This window comes from Macaca thibetana, chromosome 20, assembly GCF_024542745.1.
Source record: "Macaca thibetana thibetana isolate TM-01 chromosome 20, ASM2454274v1, whole genome shotgun sequence".
NCBI classification, from domain to species: Eukaryota; Metazoa; Chordata; class Mammalia; order Primates; family Cercopithecidae; genus Macaca; species Macaca thibetana.
The window spans coordinates 58761593-58779761 of NC_065597.1; the positions used below are offsets into that span (position 1 = coordinate 58761593).

Sequence of the window (18169 nt, forward strand, 5' to 3'; positions counted from 1 at the left end):
CCACAAAGAATCCCCTTCTGTTCATCCTCATCCCTATCCACTGCGCCAGGTTCCCCAGCCATGTGCAGCTTCCTTTGCCCATCACCCATTGGAGAACTGCCACCTTCACTCAGACGCCCAGACCTGGGTTCCCCGCTCAAGTCCAGCCCACCCTGCTCCCAGCCAATCACCATCCCTGGAACTTCTCACATTTTTCATTTCTAATTCCCCACCCAGATGTCTAGACTGCAGACCCACAGGTCACTTACAGCATCTACGTGGTGTCTTAACAAGACCTAGCAAGGGTGAAGAAATGCAGGAGCAACCCAAGGAGCCAGCAGGGCCTTCCTTGGGACATTTTAACTCAAGACACAGGGTAGCTGGTGGCCGTGAGCGCCACTGCACGGAGGGCGCTTGCTGACATGCAAGTGTTCAAAATGTAATGAGGCAGAAAAAGCTGTGTCACCTGTCAGCTGGCGCTTTGACAATGAAAGGGGCAGAGGTACGCCCTTCACCTAGGATCCGTGTGTTCCCTGGACCAGAGCTTCTGGGGAAGACGTGGTCCTGGAAGGCTTCCCAGAGGAAGCGCATTCAGGATGGGATCTCGAGAGGCAAGAGGTAACAGCCAAAGTGGGGTGAGTGGGAGTTGCGGGGACAGGGAGGGGGCTGGGGAGGACTGGAAGCTACTGGGGCTGTGTCTGAAGAGCAGACCCAGCAAGATGTGGCTGAGCAATGGCTGATACTATCAAAGCAACCCTTTCCTCTTCTTGTCGCCCCTTCAATTATACAACTCCTCCATCGCCACTATTAGGTTGACGCAAAAGTAATTGCGGAAAAAAAGAAAGAAAAAGAAAGTAATTGCGGTAATACTAACAAGCCAAGCATATCCACTTAACTTCCCCAATGCACTCAGCATTTTATATGCATTGTCTCATTTCAGCCAACCACCCTATAAAGACAGAAGATGAGTTTTTGTGTCCATTTTACTGTGGAGACCGAGTCACTGAGAGGCTAGGGTCCTGTCACGAGTAATGGCAGAGCCAGGAATTAAACCCCCTTGTCCAAGCTGTCCTTGACCTTCAATCCGACCTGGTTCATTCCCCTGAAACACTAGGGACTCCAGTTGAATAACCAGAGACCCTAGGGTGTGTAGCTAGAAACAAGTTTCTCTGAGGACATCCCTGGGGGCTGATGCAGCAGAGTCCCCTCCCCAAACCTCACTGCATCTCCCTCTGCATGGCTGCCAGTGGACAGGGATGTCCCCGCAAAGGGATGGAGCTAGGGCTTCCTTCTAAATCCCTCTTCTTTGGAGAGCAAAGGAGAAAAGTCACGAGAGCAAGGAATGCCTCACAGAAAGCAAACCATCTCCTAAGCTTCTGGACTCGACATTTTCCCTAGTGGTGGTGGGGCGAGGGGACAGACAGCGCGAGGGATGGGGGGTGTGGGGGCCCATTACCAAAGTCAACATTTAAAATCTATTTCTCTTCCCCTGAATGTTTCAGACTTGCAGCCATGAGGAATTGTTTCCTTAATTATATTCAACTTCCGGCATACTCTTGGCTGCAGTTTGGGTGATGTTGCGTTAAGCAAAATGAGAAACACAGGGCATCCATCTGTGTGTACGCACATATGTATATGAATAGTTACTCATATATTAAATTTCCCTCCACCCCTGTCTCCGTCTCCACATTTAGCAAAGAAATAAAAGGACCACTGGGCTGAAGCTCAAATCCCTCCTAAGCAGAGGGAAATCCGGGTGTCATGGTTTCCAGAAAGGGAACACGATCTCCGTATGGGGTGTAATTACATCTTAGCTTTCTGCAGAAGAATAGTTTATGGCTTAAATGCTATTAATTGTAAGCCGTTTTGTTCCATGGGAAGTTGTTCATTGATAACTACCCAATTAGGGTTATTTTGCAATTAGTCTATTCACAGTAAATTTATTGCAAAAGGGGGAGTCTGTGGTGTAGCAAATTAAAGCGTCGCCGAGGCTGGGTGTGCAATGGCTTTTAAATGCCAATCTTATTAACCAGCTCACAGGTCCTGGGAGGGGGTATCATCCTGGCCAGTGCAGCAAAGGTCTCAGGACAATCCCCAGTAAACTCACACTGCAAAGCCATTTGGAGATAACCTCAGCATGACCAGGAGAAGTGCAGGAACCCCTGGCCTAAGATGCTGAGGTTTTGATTTTTCTGAACAATTGTGGAGCGGTCATAAAGCAAATAGGGATGCAATGTACACTAGCACTACCAGGCACAGTTCTCAGCTGTGAACTAGGCCCTTGGAAACCCCCTAAGCTAAGGGTGATGATGCTCATCTCCCCTTTACAGATGGAGAAACCGAGGCACAGAGAAGTCAAGCAACTTGTCCAAAGTCCTACAGCTTGTGCATGGGACATCTGGGATTCGGATCCAAGTGGTCTGGCTCCACCACCCCAGGCTCTTAACCATAGACAGCACCAGCCCCCCTTGTTTCCCAATAATGCCCTGCCTTCTCCCTTGGAACTCACTCTACTGGCACCAGGGAGAGAGAGAGAGACCGCCTACAGGTGGGAGAACAGCTTTGGGGCTTGACAATTTGAGATAAAGTGACCCTTTTGCCTCCCCAAGAGGGACAGGCTTATGGAAAAGGATGCAGGCTCTGTAACATGAGTTCCAATACCAGCTCTGTCATCTGCTGGCCATGTGTTTCTCGCCAAGGACTCCCCTTTCTTGAGCCTCAATTTCCTCACTGACAAAAAGGGTTCACGATAGACTTAGCCTGTAGGGCTGGTGTGGGGACACAGTGTGACAAGGCAGTCTTGCATACATTAGCACAGATGACCCTTGAACAACACAGGTTTGAACTCTACGGGTCCATTTATACACAGATTTTCTTCCCTCCTGCCATCCCTGAGACAGCAATAATACCAACCTCTCCTCCTTCTCCTCAACTCAACATAAAGACAAGGATGAAGGCCTTTATGATGATCCACTCCCACTTAGTGAACAGTAAACATACTTTCTCCTCCTTATGATTTTCTTAACTTCTTTTCTCTAGCTTACTTACATTTATTTATTTATATATTTTTTTGGACAGAGTCTCGCTGTATTGCCCAGGCTGCAGTGCAGTGGCACAATCTCAGCTCACTGCAGCCTCCACCTCCCGAGCTTAAGCGATTCTCCTGCCTCAGCCTCCCAAGTAGCTGGGATTACAGGCATGCACCACCCCACCTGGCTAATTTTTGTATTTTCAGTAGAGACAGGGTCTTACCATGTTGCCCAGGCTGGTCTTGAACTGATGACCTCGGATGATCCACCTGCCTCGGCCTCCCAAAGTGCTGGGATTATAGGCATGAGCCACAGTGCCTGGCCTAGACAGTATATAATGCAAGTAACATATAAAATGTGTGTTTATCAACTGTTTATGCTACCAGTAAGTTTTCAGTCAGTGGTAGGCTATTATCAGTTAAGGTTCTGGGGGAGTCAAAAGTTGTGCTCTAGTTTTTGACTGCAAGGAGGTTGGCACCCGTAACCCCAGAATTCTTCAAGAGCCAACTATAGACAGTAATAGCATTTTGCAGGGATAAGAAAACTAAAGCCCAAGGGCCAAATCTGGCCCATGGCCTATTCTTTGTTTTTCTTTCTTTTTTTTTTTTTGAGATGGAGTCTTGCTCTGTCTCCCAGGCTGGAGTGCAGTGGCACGATCTCAGCTCACTGCAATCTCTGTCCCTCGGGTTCAAGCAATTCTCCTGCCTCAGCTTCCAGAGTAGCTGGGATGACAGGTGCACGACACCATATCCAGCTAATTTTTTTTGTATTTTCAGTAGAGGTGAGGTTTCGCCATGTTGGCCAGGTTGGTCTCGAACTCCTGACCTCAAATGATCTGCCTGCCTCAGTTTCCCAAAGTGCTGGGGTTACAGGCGTGAACCACCATGCCCAGCTGGCCTATTTCTATAAGTTAGGTTTAATGGGAACATAGCGCATTTGTGTATGTGTGGTCTCTGGCTGCCTCTGCCCTATGACGGACGGCAGACTTGAATAGTTGTGACGAAGACTGGCCCCCAAATCTTCAAATACTTAAGATCTGGCCCTTCCCAGAACAAACGTGCTATCCCTGATATACAGAAAGAGCTCAATATTATCCTCATGGAATGGCATTCAACTCAGGCCTCCAAAACTTCTCCGCCAGGCACAGGTTAACAAAAGATTCTGGAAACGCTGCACTCCACTTAATTACTGCTACACTCTATGTGCCAAAGCTAATCAAGAATATAGACAGGAACCACCTGGACCACTCAGACAAGGCTGAAACTGCAAGGGAGAAAGGAAGCTTTCCTTTCTAAATCTTTCCATTTGAAAGTATTGTGTAGGCCAGGCACTGTGGTCCAGGCCTGTAATCCCAGCTACTCTGGGAGGCCGAGGTGTGTGGATCATTTGAGGTCAGGAGTTTGAGATCAACGTGGCCAATATGGTGAAAACCCACCTCTACTAAAAATACAACAATTATCCAGGTGTGGTGGCAGGCACCTATAATCTCAGCTACTCGGGAGGCAGAGGCAGGAAAATCACCTGAACCTGAGAGGTGAAGGTTGCAGTGATCTAAGATGGTGCCACTGCGCTCCAGCCTGGGCGACAGAGTGAGACTGTCAAAAACAACAACAAAAACACACACACACACACACACACACACACACACACACACACACACACACACAAAACCAGATATGAAACAAAAGTACTGCATAGACACATGCTTGCTACTAGAAACTAAAATAATATAGATGCACTTGTTAAAGCTGTCCCTGCTGCCACCCCATCCCTGCAGATAGGGCCCACAAGGAAGGTTTGCTGTCTGTCCATCCAGCCCTCTTTCTGTGTACTTAGTGTATATGGCCACCTCCTATCTAATCTAAATCCTCTCTTCTGTGACCAGTGCTAAACACAGAGGCACATATTTAAAATGAAAACCACCTCTAATGAACTGGGTGACCTGGCATAGGTCTCTTCCCCTCTATGAGCCTCATGTCCTTATCTGTCCAGGGAATCGAATGAAGGGTTCTCTAAGAGATCTTTCTAGGCTACTTTTCTGGGGAGCCATTCTCATGTTGCACTTCCTTTCTGCATCAAGAGAGCTGTGTGAACTGAGCATCTGCCTTCTCAGGGGGACACCAGGCAAAGCCTTTTGTAGCTCCTGGATGCACCAATGCTGGGGGAACGGAAAGCCCTTACTCCCCAGTTCTGCAGCTGGCTTGATTCTCTGACTCTATGCTTTGACATTGAGCAGCACCTCAGTGGATCCCTTCCAGCTATATCTGTTGACCCTGACACCTCCCCAAACTCCATCTAGCTTGACTCTGACATGCCTCCAACCCCACTGGAGCCCCCAGAGCTCTCTGTTGCCTCCTTGCTGGCCTCCATGCTCATTTAAGGGTCTTTTACCTTTGGTGATAACAAAAGCAGGTGTTGGCATTTGGATTTAGAAGCAACAAGGGAGTATTGTGAACCTCTGGCCACTTTGTGAGGGACAGCTGGGCTGGCTTTGCAGTGTGGCCCAATGAGAAGGAGGGATGGCCAGGAGTCAATAGTGAAGTAGGCTCCCAGGGATGGTGGAGCAAAAAGACCCCTAGAATACAAGCTGCTTCCTGAACAGATAAGAAATCCAGGACCTGAGAGCAGAAAGGACTCTCCCTATTAGCTGGTAGCTGAGCTTGAATGAAATCCACACCCGTTTATTTCAAATGCATTCCTCTCTGTTTGTTGCTAGTGGCCCCGACTCTTTGTGGGAAGGTGCCTTTTGGATGCTGTCACCCTCTCCACAGAGAAAACCACTGAGCAAACGAATTCACAAACGTTTTGCGAAGTAAGATCTTCTTCGAGGAAAAAATAAAATTTGAGAGTGTTCCCAGAGGCTGGATTATCGTAAGCTAAGGTGGCAGGGGCTAGCGGGAGGGAAGGGGGCATGCCCTAAACAACAGTGACCACGAGTCAATGACCAGCGACCACGTGGCTGGGTCATGGGTACATTGGGGTTCTGTCTACTCTGAGTGGGTCTGAAATTTCCTTTCATAACAGTAAGCTTGTAAAGGTCACTTAAAGGCCATGTGACCTTGGGAGAGGCATTTTACATCTCTCATCTGAAAAAAATTGGGCTCATGACATCAGCATCAGCCTCACAGAGTGGTGGATGTCATTAACAAATTGACTGCACAGAGCCTGGTGCGGTGTCCAGCACACAGCGAAACCTCACTAGCCACCTGCGGCTGCTGTCATTCCCCTTCCATGGGCACTAGAGAAGGGGAAAATCACCACCAAGAAATATACATCAATGGCATGATTACACATGTGCTAGTGAAACTGGTCTCCCCATCTTCAGAGGGCCCCTCCACTCTGCCTGTGAATTTCTGGATCAGAGCTCTGATCCCTCCCTATGTCTCAGCAAGAGAGCTGGTTTACCACCAGGTCATCAGCACACAGAAGAGTGCCAGTGAGGGGAAACAGGGAGGGGAAAAGGAAAGAGCAAGGAAACGTGGAAGGAAGGAAGGAAGGAAGGAAGGAAGGAAGGAAGGAAGGAAGGGAGGGAGGGAGGGAGGGAGGGAGGGAGGGAGGGGAGGGAAGAAAGGAGGGAAGGAGGAGAGAAAAATTAGGAAAGAAGAGGGAAAAAAGCAGGAAGGAATGTAATAAGGGAAGAAAGAAAACAGGAAGAAAAGAAAGGAGAGAAAATTAAAATAAGGAAGAAAGGAAATAGGAAAGAAGGAAGGGGGAAGAGAGGAAAATAAGGAAGGGAATGAGAAGAGAGAAGGAAGAAAAGGAATGGAAGAAAGAAAGCAGGAAGCAAATAAAGGAAGGGAGGTAAAAGGAGAATGAAAATAAAGGAATGGGAAGGAAAGAAGAAGGGAAATAGGAAGCAAATGAGGAAGAAAAAGAAGAGGGAAAGAAATTTTCAATAAAGAAAAATGGACAGAGCCTCTGAAGTTAATGCAACCAATTAGAAACCTCTCAAACCATAATCAATTACAGTATATTCATGTCAATTCTCATCCCAGTATTCTGCTGAAAGAGAAACCAAACCATATCAGTACAGCTCCCTTGGCTCCTGCAAACGTCACATCAGCTCCCGATTTCACTCTAATTTCATCCTTTGCCATAAACTCAATGGGTTAAAGCACCTACAAAAGGTAATCTGATTTTACAAAAATTTTCTGATACAAGACTTCAGCATTCAGGGAGTACTAGAACACATCAGATCTCGCGTGCGCATCCGGGGTTTGGAAAACAGGGCAGCCGTTCTCAGGAGCTCTGAGAAGGTGAGCAGAATGGGGCTGGGCAGGAGGAGGAAGTGGCCAGGAGATCTCTCTCTGAGCCACTGGGGCTGGAACTTACCCTCCAGGGGGCAGAACCGAGTCACCTTCTCAGGCATCAGCAGCCCTAACTTGTGGCGGCAGTAGGTCTCCCCAATCTCCTGGCGGCAGTGCTTGGACTTAGCACGGGACAGGGCAGAGATGGCCTCCTTGCCCGAGATGTCACACTTGGGGGGCTGGTCATACTTGGTCTCGGGGGAGCTGCCCCCAGTTTTCCTGGCATGAGGCAGTCTGGACACATCCTTCCCACGGCTGCTGTTGGCTGCGGCTCTGTCCCCGGGAGGCAGCACCTCACCGGGGCCTTTCCCAGGGAATGCATGTCCTTTTCCTTTCTCCTGCTGTTCCAGCTTCCTTTTCAAAAGCTCCTTCTGTCTACTCGGTGGCTTCTTCGCCAACTCAGGCTGGTGCTTCTGCTTTTGAGTCCTGGGTGCGAAGTTGCTGTTGTCAACATTCTCAAAGTCTTTGGGGACAGAGTTCTCGTTGTTGCTGTCTGTTCGCACTTTCTCTTTTGGCCGGTGAGAAAAGTAGCCATCCTGGAGAAGAGGGGAAAGAGAAGAGAAACTTGACTGAGCGATCACGCTAAGTGGACTGGCCTTAGGAGAGTGAGTCATACGCACATGGAAGCCTGGGCCATAGTTTTACATCCCACTTTTGCTACTGGTTTAACCTCTGGTAAGATGTTTCTCTCTGGACCTCAGTTTCCCCATCTGGAAATACGAGATGCTCCAACCAGAAACGAAGGCTTTTTCAAGCTCTAAAGGGCCGTGACTACGATTCTCAATGCTTCTTATCAACCACACCTTTTCAAGTCAGTTTCTTTCCTTGATTGTTTCGCCACTGGGTAACAAACATTTTGTTCCAGCGTCCTGTTTAAATTCCAGCTGAAAGTGCTGTGATGGTTTACTTAAGGGCTGGAAATGATATAATAAAGTTATAAAGGGAAAAATATTGGTAGGATATTATATACATTCCATTGCCTTTAGGACATGCTCATATATCTATGCCCATAAGAGAAATCAGACCTAGCCGTTGTAAACTCTGTGGGAAAGAAACCAGCGGCTTTTTTTTTTTTTTAAAGAGGAATGCAGCCCTTGCAGGATAAACCTTATGCTAAGTCCTAGAGCAATGCAAACTTGTGACACTCTTGTGCTTGAGTTTGGCTCTTCATGTGTGTATGTGGAACAGAACTGATGAAGTCACTTGGGGTCGAGGCAAAGATCAGGAGTCATTCTGGAGACCACGCGTGGCATGGATGTTTCTAGAAGGGTTGGACCCCAAACTCAGCTCCTCTTTGGGTAAATGGGTCCTGGTTACTTTGATCAGTTGAATGATCAAATGCATCATTCAACCAATGCCCCGAATTGTTTCTGCAACATGCTGCTTCTGCTTGAAGCTCATTCCCAAGGCCTTAATCTGAAAGCGTATCCAGTGTCCTAGAACATGGCCCCTTGACCTCTAAAACCACATAGAACAGTAATGGCTCCATACACCTGCCCTTGTTGCTATGGAAACACAGGGGCAATGAGCAGCATCCCTGCTAGATTTCCTTTTAAGGAAGGCTGAAATATGCCTTTTACCAGTTCCCAAGGAAAAAGGCGTCAGGGCCTGACCAGCGGAACTGCAGTGGTAGCCAAGAGCAGCTGACCCTCAGCAACGCTCCCACCCCAGCAGGTCAGCAAACAACTGCCCGTGTTTTTTATAAATAAAGTTTTATTAAGACACAGCCACATCTGTCCATTTGTGTATTGTCTATGGCTGCTTCCTGATACAACAGCAGAGTGAATAGTTGCAATAGAAACTGGTCTGAAAAGCCTAAAATATTTCTATCCTAAAATATTTCTACCCTTTAAGAAAATGTATACAGACTCCTGCTCTGCTGGAGTGTGAGTTAAAAGGCTTCCTCCTCTTGGACATGGTTAACTGTTTCTCTCCTCACCATCCATATATGACTTAGTGATGGCCTGGAGAAGAAGGTACCCCTAGGACCGGGTGTGGTGGCTCACACCCGTAATCCCAGCACTTTGGGAGGCCGAGGCAGGTGGATCACTTGAGGTCAGGAGCTCGAGACCAGCCTGGCCAACATGGAAAAACCCTGTCTCTACTAATAATAAAAAAAAAAAAAAAAAAAAAAAAAAAAAAAAAGCTAGGGGTGGTGGTGCACACCTGTAGTCTCAGCTAACTCAGAAAGCTGAGGCAGGAGAATTGCTTGAACCTGTGAGGCAGAGGTTGCAGTGAGCTGAGATTGCACCAATGTATTCCAGCTTGGGTGAGAGTTAAATTGTGTCTCAAAGAAAAACAAAACAAAACAAAACAAAACAAAACAAAAAAACAAACAACAACAACAACAAACAAAACAGACGCCCCTCTAGCCTCTGCTCCATTGCTCCTAGCTGTAAGCACGAATTTCTCCTATTTGGTGGAGGCTCTGACACTAAGACACCTTGTGGCCACTCTGTAAGCTGAGTATGGCTATGACTTTCATTTTACAGATGGGGAACTAAGCACGCACGAACAAGTGACTTGCCCAGGGTCACCCAGCTAGTTGGTGGTGAAGCTGGAATTCAAACCAGACAGACCACAGACCCCACACTCTGGGCTACCAGGGACACCATCCACTTCCAAGAAATTGTATGATTCTTATTACACCCACCACCCAAAACCCTTAAGCACTGCAAGCTGACACTGAACTGCAAGATCTGACCCCTCCCACCCAGCTAAATGAATCTGCTCTAGGTGTGTGACCTCCAAATTGCAATCTTCAGGCCGGCCAGTGGCCTACTGTGTTGAAGAAAGTCACAGGGAGACAGTAAGCAGCAGCCACAAAGCACGTGGTGTTTGAGGCTGCAGGAGCTGGGAGGTTAACAAGGCAGGAAGAAGGAAAGAGATCCAAGAAAAAAAGAGCTGATCTGTCCCATATTGGGTCACAGGGTGGCCACTGGTCGCACACAGGAACTGCTTTTACATCCTGATCTATAAGTGAGGGCCTTCTGCTTCTGATCTGTCTTATTCTCCCACAGAGACCTACAAAAAATCCCCTTCGGTGGGTACCTAGACTACATCTTTATTCTTGTAACCTAAACAAACACTGCTGATGTTCCTCTTTTCCCGTTTTTCTATCCAGAGGCCCTTGAAGAGTCCCAAGCAGCCTCTCAGACACATTTTCTGAGCTCTTACCACCAGCCAGGCACCATAGTAAGTTATTCACAGGTATTACTTAATAGGGTACTGACAATTGGATGTATTCGCTTAGACATTTTATAGAATGAGGAGCCAACGCTGGTTGTGATACATTCTTCAATATGGATCACGTGATAGGTGCCATGCTAAGCCCATAGATGGAGTATCCCACTTAACTCCTGGAAACAAGTTCCAACGTAGGCACTGACAGAAAAGGGTGGAAAATAAGGTTGGGGATGTTAAGTCATTTGCACAAATTCATCTTGGGGAGGTGGTGAACTTGCATCTGCCCGATTCTAAAACTTGCTATTGTATCACGCCTCTTGTGTTTTGCTGAGAGGTAAATCGAGAAGCATTGAGCTCCCCTGCAGTGGAATGGGAATCACCCTCTTTGCTCATATCAGCATCTGTCGGGATGAAGCTGATGGGCAGGGGTGGCATTCAATAAAGCTATGAAAAACCATTTCAGTTCCATTCCTTCTAGGCATGTGTTAGGATTGCACGTCCCTATCCCTTGCACATTAGGTACAGACAAGAAACACGGTATGGCCAAGAGCAGTGACTGGAACCCATAAGGTGTCATTCTCTGGATACCACAATATCCAGCCACCCTCCTGCTGGTGGAGGTCATGCATCCCTGAGTGAGGCCCATGTGGAGGAGAGACTCCACCAACCCTCAGGGTGCAGAAATTGACCCCTGCTTGTTTTGAGTCACAGAGATTTGGGGGATCTGTGTTACTGTAGCATGGTCTAACTCATCCTGATTAATCCAGGAGCCAACCTGATCTCCTTTCTTCCTTTGAGCTGACTTAGGTACAGGAACCAATTTTTTTCTCCCTCCAACAGACAGAAAAACCTATTTGACGACTCCCATGCTCCAAGAACATAAATTTAAATTCTGTCCCTAAGTCCATTTTCTAGAAGCTTCTAGAAATGTCTAAAGGGCAGGGAATAAGCCAGAAGAGCTACTGCCCTAATGGACATGTTCATTTTCTCTCTTCAGACGTATCCTAAGTGTTATTCTTGGGCTCTTCTCTTTCCTTATTATCAGCAAGGTTCCCCGCCACACAAGAGAAAACCTCCACAAACCCCCATTTGAAAAGCTCCTGTTCTCCATCACTGGCTGAACTTCGCCTAGCAAAACCAGAGAGAAAACACTGCGATCATCTCCCTCCACCCCCAATGGTCAATGATGCTAATCTGACAATCAGAGAATGGCCAATTCCTCTGGCTAATGTGTAAACCAGGAAGAGGCACCATCACTGATTCTAAAGAGACTCATGATTAATACCCGCCATCTATTCAAGAGAGGCCACTACAATGGCGATGATTAGCTTGTGGTGGCCCTGTGAACTTCTGCTTGGCCCCGGATGCTACTCAGCAGCCACGGGAAATAAAAAGATTCTAGTATAAGAGGGAAGGAAAATATTTTGTCTTCTGGAATAAAGAGCTCACAGATATTAGATCGCTTCCAGAAAAGTCAGAGAGAGGCGCAGTCAGCGAGAACTGGAGGCCTGAGAATTCCTGTCCCTCGGAGTCACTGCCATTTTCTATAGTGACTGCTGGAGTTCTAACTTCCCCGCTCCAATTCATTTTTTTCTTTTCTTTTTTTTTTTGAGATGGAGTTTCACTCTGGTCACCTAGACTGGAGTGCAATGGCGTGATCTCGGCTCACTGCAACCTCCGCCTCCTGGGTTCAAGCAATTCTCCTGCCTCAGCCTCCTGAGTAGCTGGGATTACAGGCACCAGCCACCACGCCCGGCTAATTTTTGTATGTTTAGTAGAGATGCAGTTTCACCACATTGGCCAGGCTGGTTTCAAACTCCTGACCTCAGGTGATCCACCCACATTGGCCTCCAAAAGTGCTGGGATTACAGGTGTGAGCCACCGTGCCCAGCTCATTTTTTTATTTACTATTTAAACACTTTATTTTACTATGCAACTATAGTCAACAATATAGTACTATATGCAACATATAGCAAATTGTATATTGTTGCATGCACTACTACATTGTTGACTACAGTACTGCACAGCAGATCTCTATGGTTTCTTTATTGTGCACGCATGATTGAGACGTTATGCCCGTCCATCAGCAACTCCCCATTCTCCTCCCCAATCCCCCAACCCCTGGCAACCACCATTTCACTCTCTGGTTCCAGGATTCTGACTATTTTCGATAGCTGATAGAAGCGGAATAAATACACGTGCTATCTGTCCTTCTGTGACTGGTTTATTTCAGTTAGCATAATGTCCTCAGAGTTCATCCATGTTGCCGCATGTTGTAGGATGTTCTTCTTTTTGAAGGCTAATATCCATTGTATGTACATGCCACATTTTCTTTATCCAGCCATCCAAGGATGGACGCGACATATCACTTCATGTTCCCCCTAACTCTTCATCTGACTGCCAAGAGGTAAACAGATTTTGGCTTTTCTGTCCTTTCTGTGGAGACTCAAGATCCAGAAAGCCAAACCCAGGATCCCTTTCCTTTACAAAACCAATCTTGGGAGATCTCCAGGCAGACCCATAGAAAACAACCATCATATGGCCAGCACCAAAGCGGCCCATGATCTGTGTCCTTTGAATCTTCTCGAAAACTCTTCGAAGCAGACAGTATTAGTCCTCCTTAAGGGGAGGAGACTAACACAGAGAGAGGTTAAATGACTTGACCGAGTCCATGCTGCTAGTAATGAAGTGACTCAAACTCTCTGTGTCTCTGTTTCCTCATTTAAAACATTGGGATGATAACCCCTTGGTATCCATGGAGATGATAATACTACTCACCTCAGGCCAGGCACGGTGGCTCATGCCTGTAATCCCAGCACTTTGGGAGGCTGAGGTGGTCAGATCATGAGGTCAGGAGATCGAGACCATCCTGGCTAACACTGTGAAACCCCGCCTCTACTAAAAATACAAAAAATCAGCCGGGCGTGGTGGCGGGCGCCTGTAGTCCCAGCTACTCAGGAGGCTGAGGCAGGAGAATTGCTTGAACCCAGGAGGCGAAGACTGTAGTGAGCCGAGATCGTGCCACTGCACTGCAGCCTGGGTGACAGAGCGAGACTCTGTCTCAAAACAAACCAACAAACAGTGCCTCACCTCTTGGGTAATTCAATGAGGAAGAGTGTATGTAAAACTACTAGAACATGTGCACCACACAAAGCCGGAAGAAGAATGAGCAGCAAACCAGACTGGGTATCTCTACCAATTAACACTCTCTCTCCCCTGACAGTCTCCGCCTAGAGGACAGATTGGTTATTATTTCTCAACTGTGATCAACTGGCGTCATCTTCTCTACTCTTAATCAATCCAACTCTCTCACCTTGAGTTGTTTATGCCAATGCAACCCTTTGACTTACTTTATTTTAATGTACTTATTACAATGATTGCACATTCAAATGTTTGCGTGCAAGCTCCAAAACTCTAATTGCTCTGCTGTTGCCTTACCTCTAAGCTGCTGCTAGAATCCATTTTTATTCTGGAGAAATAATTAAATGCAATAACGTCCTCCGTTTCCATTCAACCTTGGGCATGTTTAGAGCCAATTTCAATCAGGTAGAAATATGCTAAACAATATGGCTCCGAGAGGCAGGTTACCTGACCCACGCTGCTATTGCAAAGACACGTGGGTCTGTTTCCATTTTTCCCAGGTTCTCTTGGTTCAGGATGAATCTATACTTAGTCTACTGAATCCCGGCTCCTTGCTCCCATTTCTGAGGGGTGGGGGAGGGTTGTTGTGATTTTTAAACTATCCACTTAGAGATAAACCTTTGCTCTTATTGTTTATGTAGAAAGAGCACCAGGCAGGGATGGGGAAGACCTGGGTACTAGTATTGCATTAGCTGGTGTCCAATTTTCTTATCTGTAAAATGATGTGTCCCGAATGTGTGTTACTAACCATTCTGAGTTAGTCATTAATCAATGTATGCAATGAACAAATTCTGCCCCTTCAGCTCATTAAAAAAACAGTCCGATGGACCTTAAGAGACCAGGAACTGAGGAAAAGACGGACGCGCCAAAGGATATCCCGTCTCCTCCCAGCCCTATCCCTCCATCATCGTCTATAGTAGCACACTGAGATTCAGAGGTCTGGATTCAGGAAGAAGTGAGCTTGACTCCTCCCTTTTTCATTTGCTGGGGTTCTTCAAGCTGGGACAGAACATTTCTCCTCTCTTTGCCTCAGTTTCCTCATCCATCCCAAGGAGCCGAAGATGGCACTTGCCTCCCAGGGACTGAATTGATCAAGCATAGAAGATAATGCCTGACATGTGCTAAGTGCTTAAGAAACATGTATGTCTTAGGTTCCGTTCCAAGCCTGTTGCATGCACTGACTCATCTCCATGATGAGCTGATAAAGAAGATGCTATATTTTCTACCCATTTTTCAGATTGGAACATTAAGGTACAAGGAGGTTAAGTGACTAAATCCACACACCTAGGAAACAGAGGAGCCAGGATTTGAGCCCAGGCTGCCTAGGTCCAGAGGTCATGCCTTTCAATACCCCACCTGCCTCTCCACAGCGATTAGGAATAGGGACAGGGCCAAAGGGAAACCCCAGCCAGGTGCACTGCTCAGACATGAGGGCGTCCGTCCCACCCGCTCATCGTGACCAGTTTACGGCTTCCTTTTGTGCCATGTGCACGCACAGCCGGCTGGGTAGTTGTTTGCTGTTGAACTCAGTGTCCGAGGCTTCGTTCCAATCACCAAGGCTACCAAGGCCACTGGGAGGGACAAACGGGGAGAGATCCGCACCTGCTTCCAAAAAGACCTCCGTGCCAGGGTAGGCAAATGGTGGAAGCGCAGCGTGCGTGGCTGTACCAATTAGGACATGCAATTACCCAGGCTGCCAATGCAAATAGACCTAACAGAGGCCCCTTGCCCAGCTCATTTGCATGCACAAAAGGTGGCTGGGCTGGCCAGCACTTAGAAACCCGTGGACGACGCTGGACACGGGCAGGCCCTGCTGTAATAGAACCCTAAGTAAAAAGCCCTTTGCAATGTAGCATCATGTTAACGGGATGCAAAACACAGGACAGGCTGAGATGGGAAGGAGGGAGACTGATAGGGCTGAGTTGGAATCTGGTCTCTGCTTCTTAACTCTGAGATGGAGGACAAGAGATTTAACCTCTCAGAGCCTCATTTTTCTCACCTACAAAAGAAGGGGGTAAGAAGACCTACTTTGCAAAGGTAAGGTGGGGATTAACTAATATGTCACACACATAGAATGCTATTTAACAAAACAACATTGGGTGAGAGGCTTGAGGTATGTTAAGCACTCAAGTGGCAGCAGGATGATATTTCAAGCTAGCGCCTTGTCACCTGATGAGCAGGTCTGAGTCTTTTTGGAGAGGCAGGGTGTTGAGGCACAGTGGGTTGAAATCTGGACCCCGCCCTTTGCTCACTGTATGGCCCGGGGCACAGTGCCTAACTTTGTCTGCCTCAGTTTCCTTCCCTGTAAAATGGGGACAATAATGCGTACCCAACCTAATCAGGCTGTCATGAGAATTAAAATCAACACATGTAAAAACACTTAGTTTAATATCTAGAACTTAATAAATATTAGGTATAATTTTTTAAAATAGAATTAATGCTTGCGATGGTGATTTAGTAAAGTGGTTCTTAAAGTGTGGTCTGGGAACTGTTGGGGGTCCCTGAGGCCTTCTCAGGGGATCTTTAATGACAAACTATTTTCACCATAATATAAAGACGCTATTTTCCTTTCTTGTTTACTCTCTTATGAGTGTACAGTGGAGCTTTCCAGAGGCTACATAACACGTGATACTGCAACAGAAATCAGAAGCAAATGTGAGAATCTAGCTGTCTTCTATTAAGCCAGGTGTTACAGAGATTTGTGAAAAATGTAAAACGGTGCCTCTCTTCTCCCTAAATGTGTTTTTGTTGGGGAAAATATGCATATTTTTCATAGATATATTTTATATACACAAGTAATAGGTACTATGACTGTTTTTAAGTGAATTAATAAACATTTTAAGAATGCCTTAGTTTAAAAGTTACTGTATAGAAAACATTTGATAGAACCTACCTAAACCAAAGCTCTCTGGGGATCCTCAATAACATTTGAGAGTATTAGGCAATCCTGAGACCAAGTTTGAAAACTGCTGACATAATACATAGGCACAATCAGAAATATCTACTGATTATTAAAATTAAAAGTTTAGGATTCTTACTATGCAGCCATAAAAAAGGATGGGTTCATGTCCTTTGTAGGGACATGGATGCAGCTGGAAACCATCATTGTCAGCAAACTATCGCAAGAACAGAAAACCAAACACCGCGTGTTCTCACTCATAGGCGGGAATTGAACAGTGAGATCACTTGGACACAGGAAGGGGAACATCACACACTGGGGCCTGTTGTGGGGTGGGGGAATGGGGGAGGGATAGGATTAGGAGATATACCTAATGTAAATGACGAGTTAATGGGTGCAGCACACCAACATGGCACATGTATACGTATGTAACAAACCTGCACGTTGTGCACAGGTACCCTAGAACATAAAGCATAATAAAAATAAATAAATAAATACATAAATAAATAAAAAAGAAATCAAAGTAATAAAGGGCACCTACAAATGTTAAGCATAAAAAAAAAGACTTAAAAAATAAATTTTAAAAAAAGTTCAGGATTCTTTTATGTTGGCTGTTTTGCTATATGCCAAGCCTTTAGATTTGTATTTTACTTCCATACACAATACACACACACACAGAATAGATAGAAATTGAAGCTGAGTGACAAGTACTTTTTTTTTTTTTTGAGATGGAGTTTTGCTCTTTGTCGCCCAGGCTGGAGCGCAGTGGCACAATCTTGGCTCACTGCAACCTTTGCCTCCCGGGTTCAAGCCATTCTCCTGTCTCAGCTTTCCAAGTAGCTAGGATTACAGGTGCCTACCATGATGTCCAACTAATTTTTGTATTTTTAGTATAGACAGGGTTTCACCATGTTGGCCAGGCTGGTCTCAAACTCCTGACCTCAGGTGATCCACTCACCTTGGCCTCCCAAAGTGCTGGGATTACAGGCGTGAGCCACTGTGCCCGGCCAATAAATATTTTTATATAGAGAGAGGAACCCAGGCCACTCAAGTCCTGAATCACCCTCAGGGAGGAAGAATGACCTGCTGTCAAGAGTGGGTCCTTGATCAAACTATAGCCAGCCTCCTCTGCCCCCTTTTTCTTTTCTTTTCTTTTTTTTTTTTTTTTTTGAGATGGAGTCTCGCTCTGTCGCCCAGGCTGGAGGGCAGTGACCAGATCTCAGCTCACTGCAAGCTCCGCCTCCCGGGTTTACGCCATTCTCCTGCCTCAGCCTCCCGAGTAGCTGGGACTACAGGCGCCCGCCACTGCGCCCGGCTAGTTTTTTGTACTTTTTAGTAGAGACAGGGTTTCACCATGTTAGCCAGGATGGTCTCGATCTCCTGACCTCATGATCCGCCCGTCTCAGCCTCCCAAAGTGCACCCGGCCCCTCTGCCCCCTTTTTCTACTGGGCCTCAACCTTTACCTATAAAGATTTGAGTGAAACACTAACATCGTTTTTCTTTTTCTATTTATTTATTTATTTTTGAGACAGGGTCTCATTTTGTTCCCCTGGCTGGAGTACAGTGATGTGATCACGGCTCACTGCAGCCTCAACCTCCTGAGCCCAAGCGATCCTCCTGCCTCAGC

At 46.6% G+C, this 18169-nt stretch overlaps 1 protein-coding gene across 1 annotated transcript in view; it reads right to left on the reverse strand.

The window, feature by feature from the left end:
* Positions 1 to 18169, reverse strand: part of XYLT1 (xylosyltransferase 1) — a 369876-nt gene that overhangs the window by 149803 nt on the left and 201904 nt on the right. The window contains exon 3 of the mRNA XM_050774856.1: positions 7341 to 7851. Coding sequence (XP_050630813.1) covers positions 7341 to 7851 — 511 coding nt within the window. The remainder of the gene's footprint in view (positions 1 to 7340; positions 7852 to 18169) is intronic.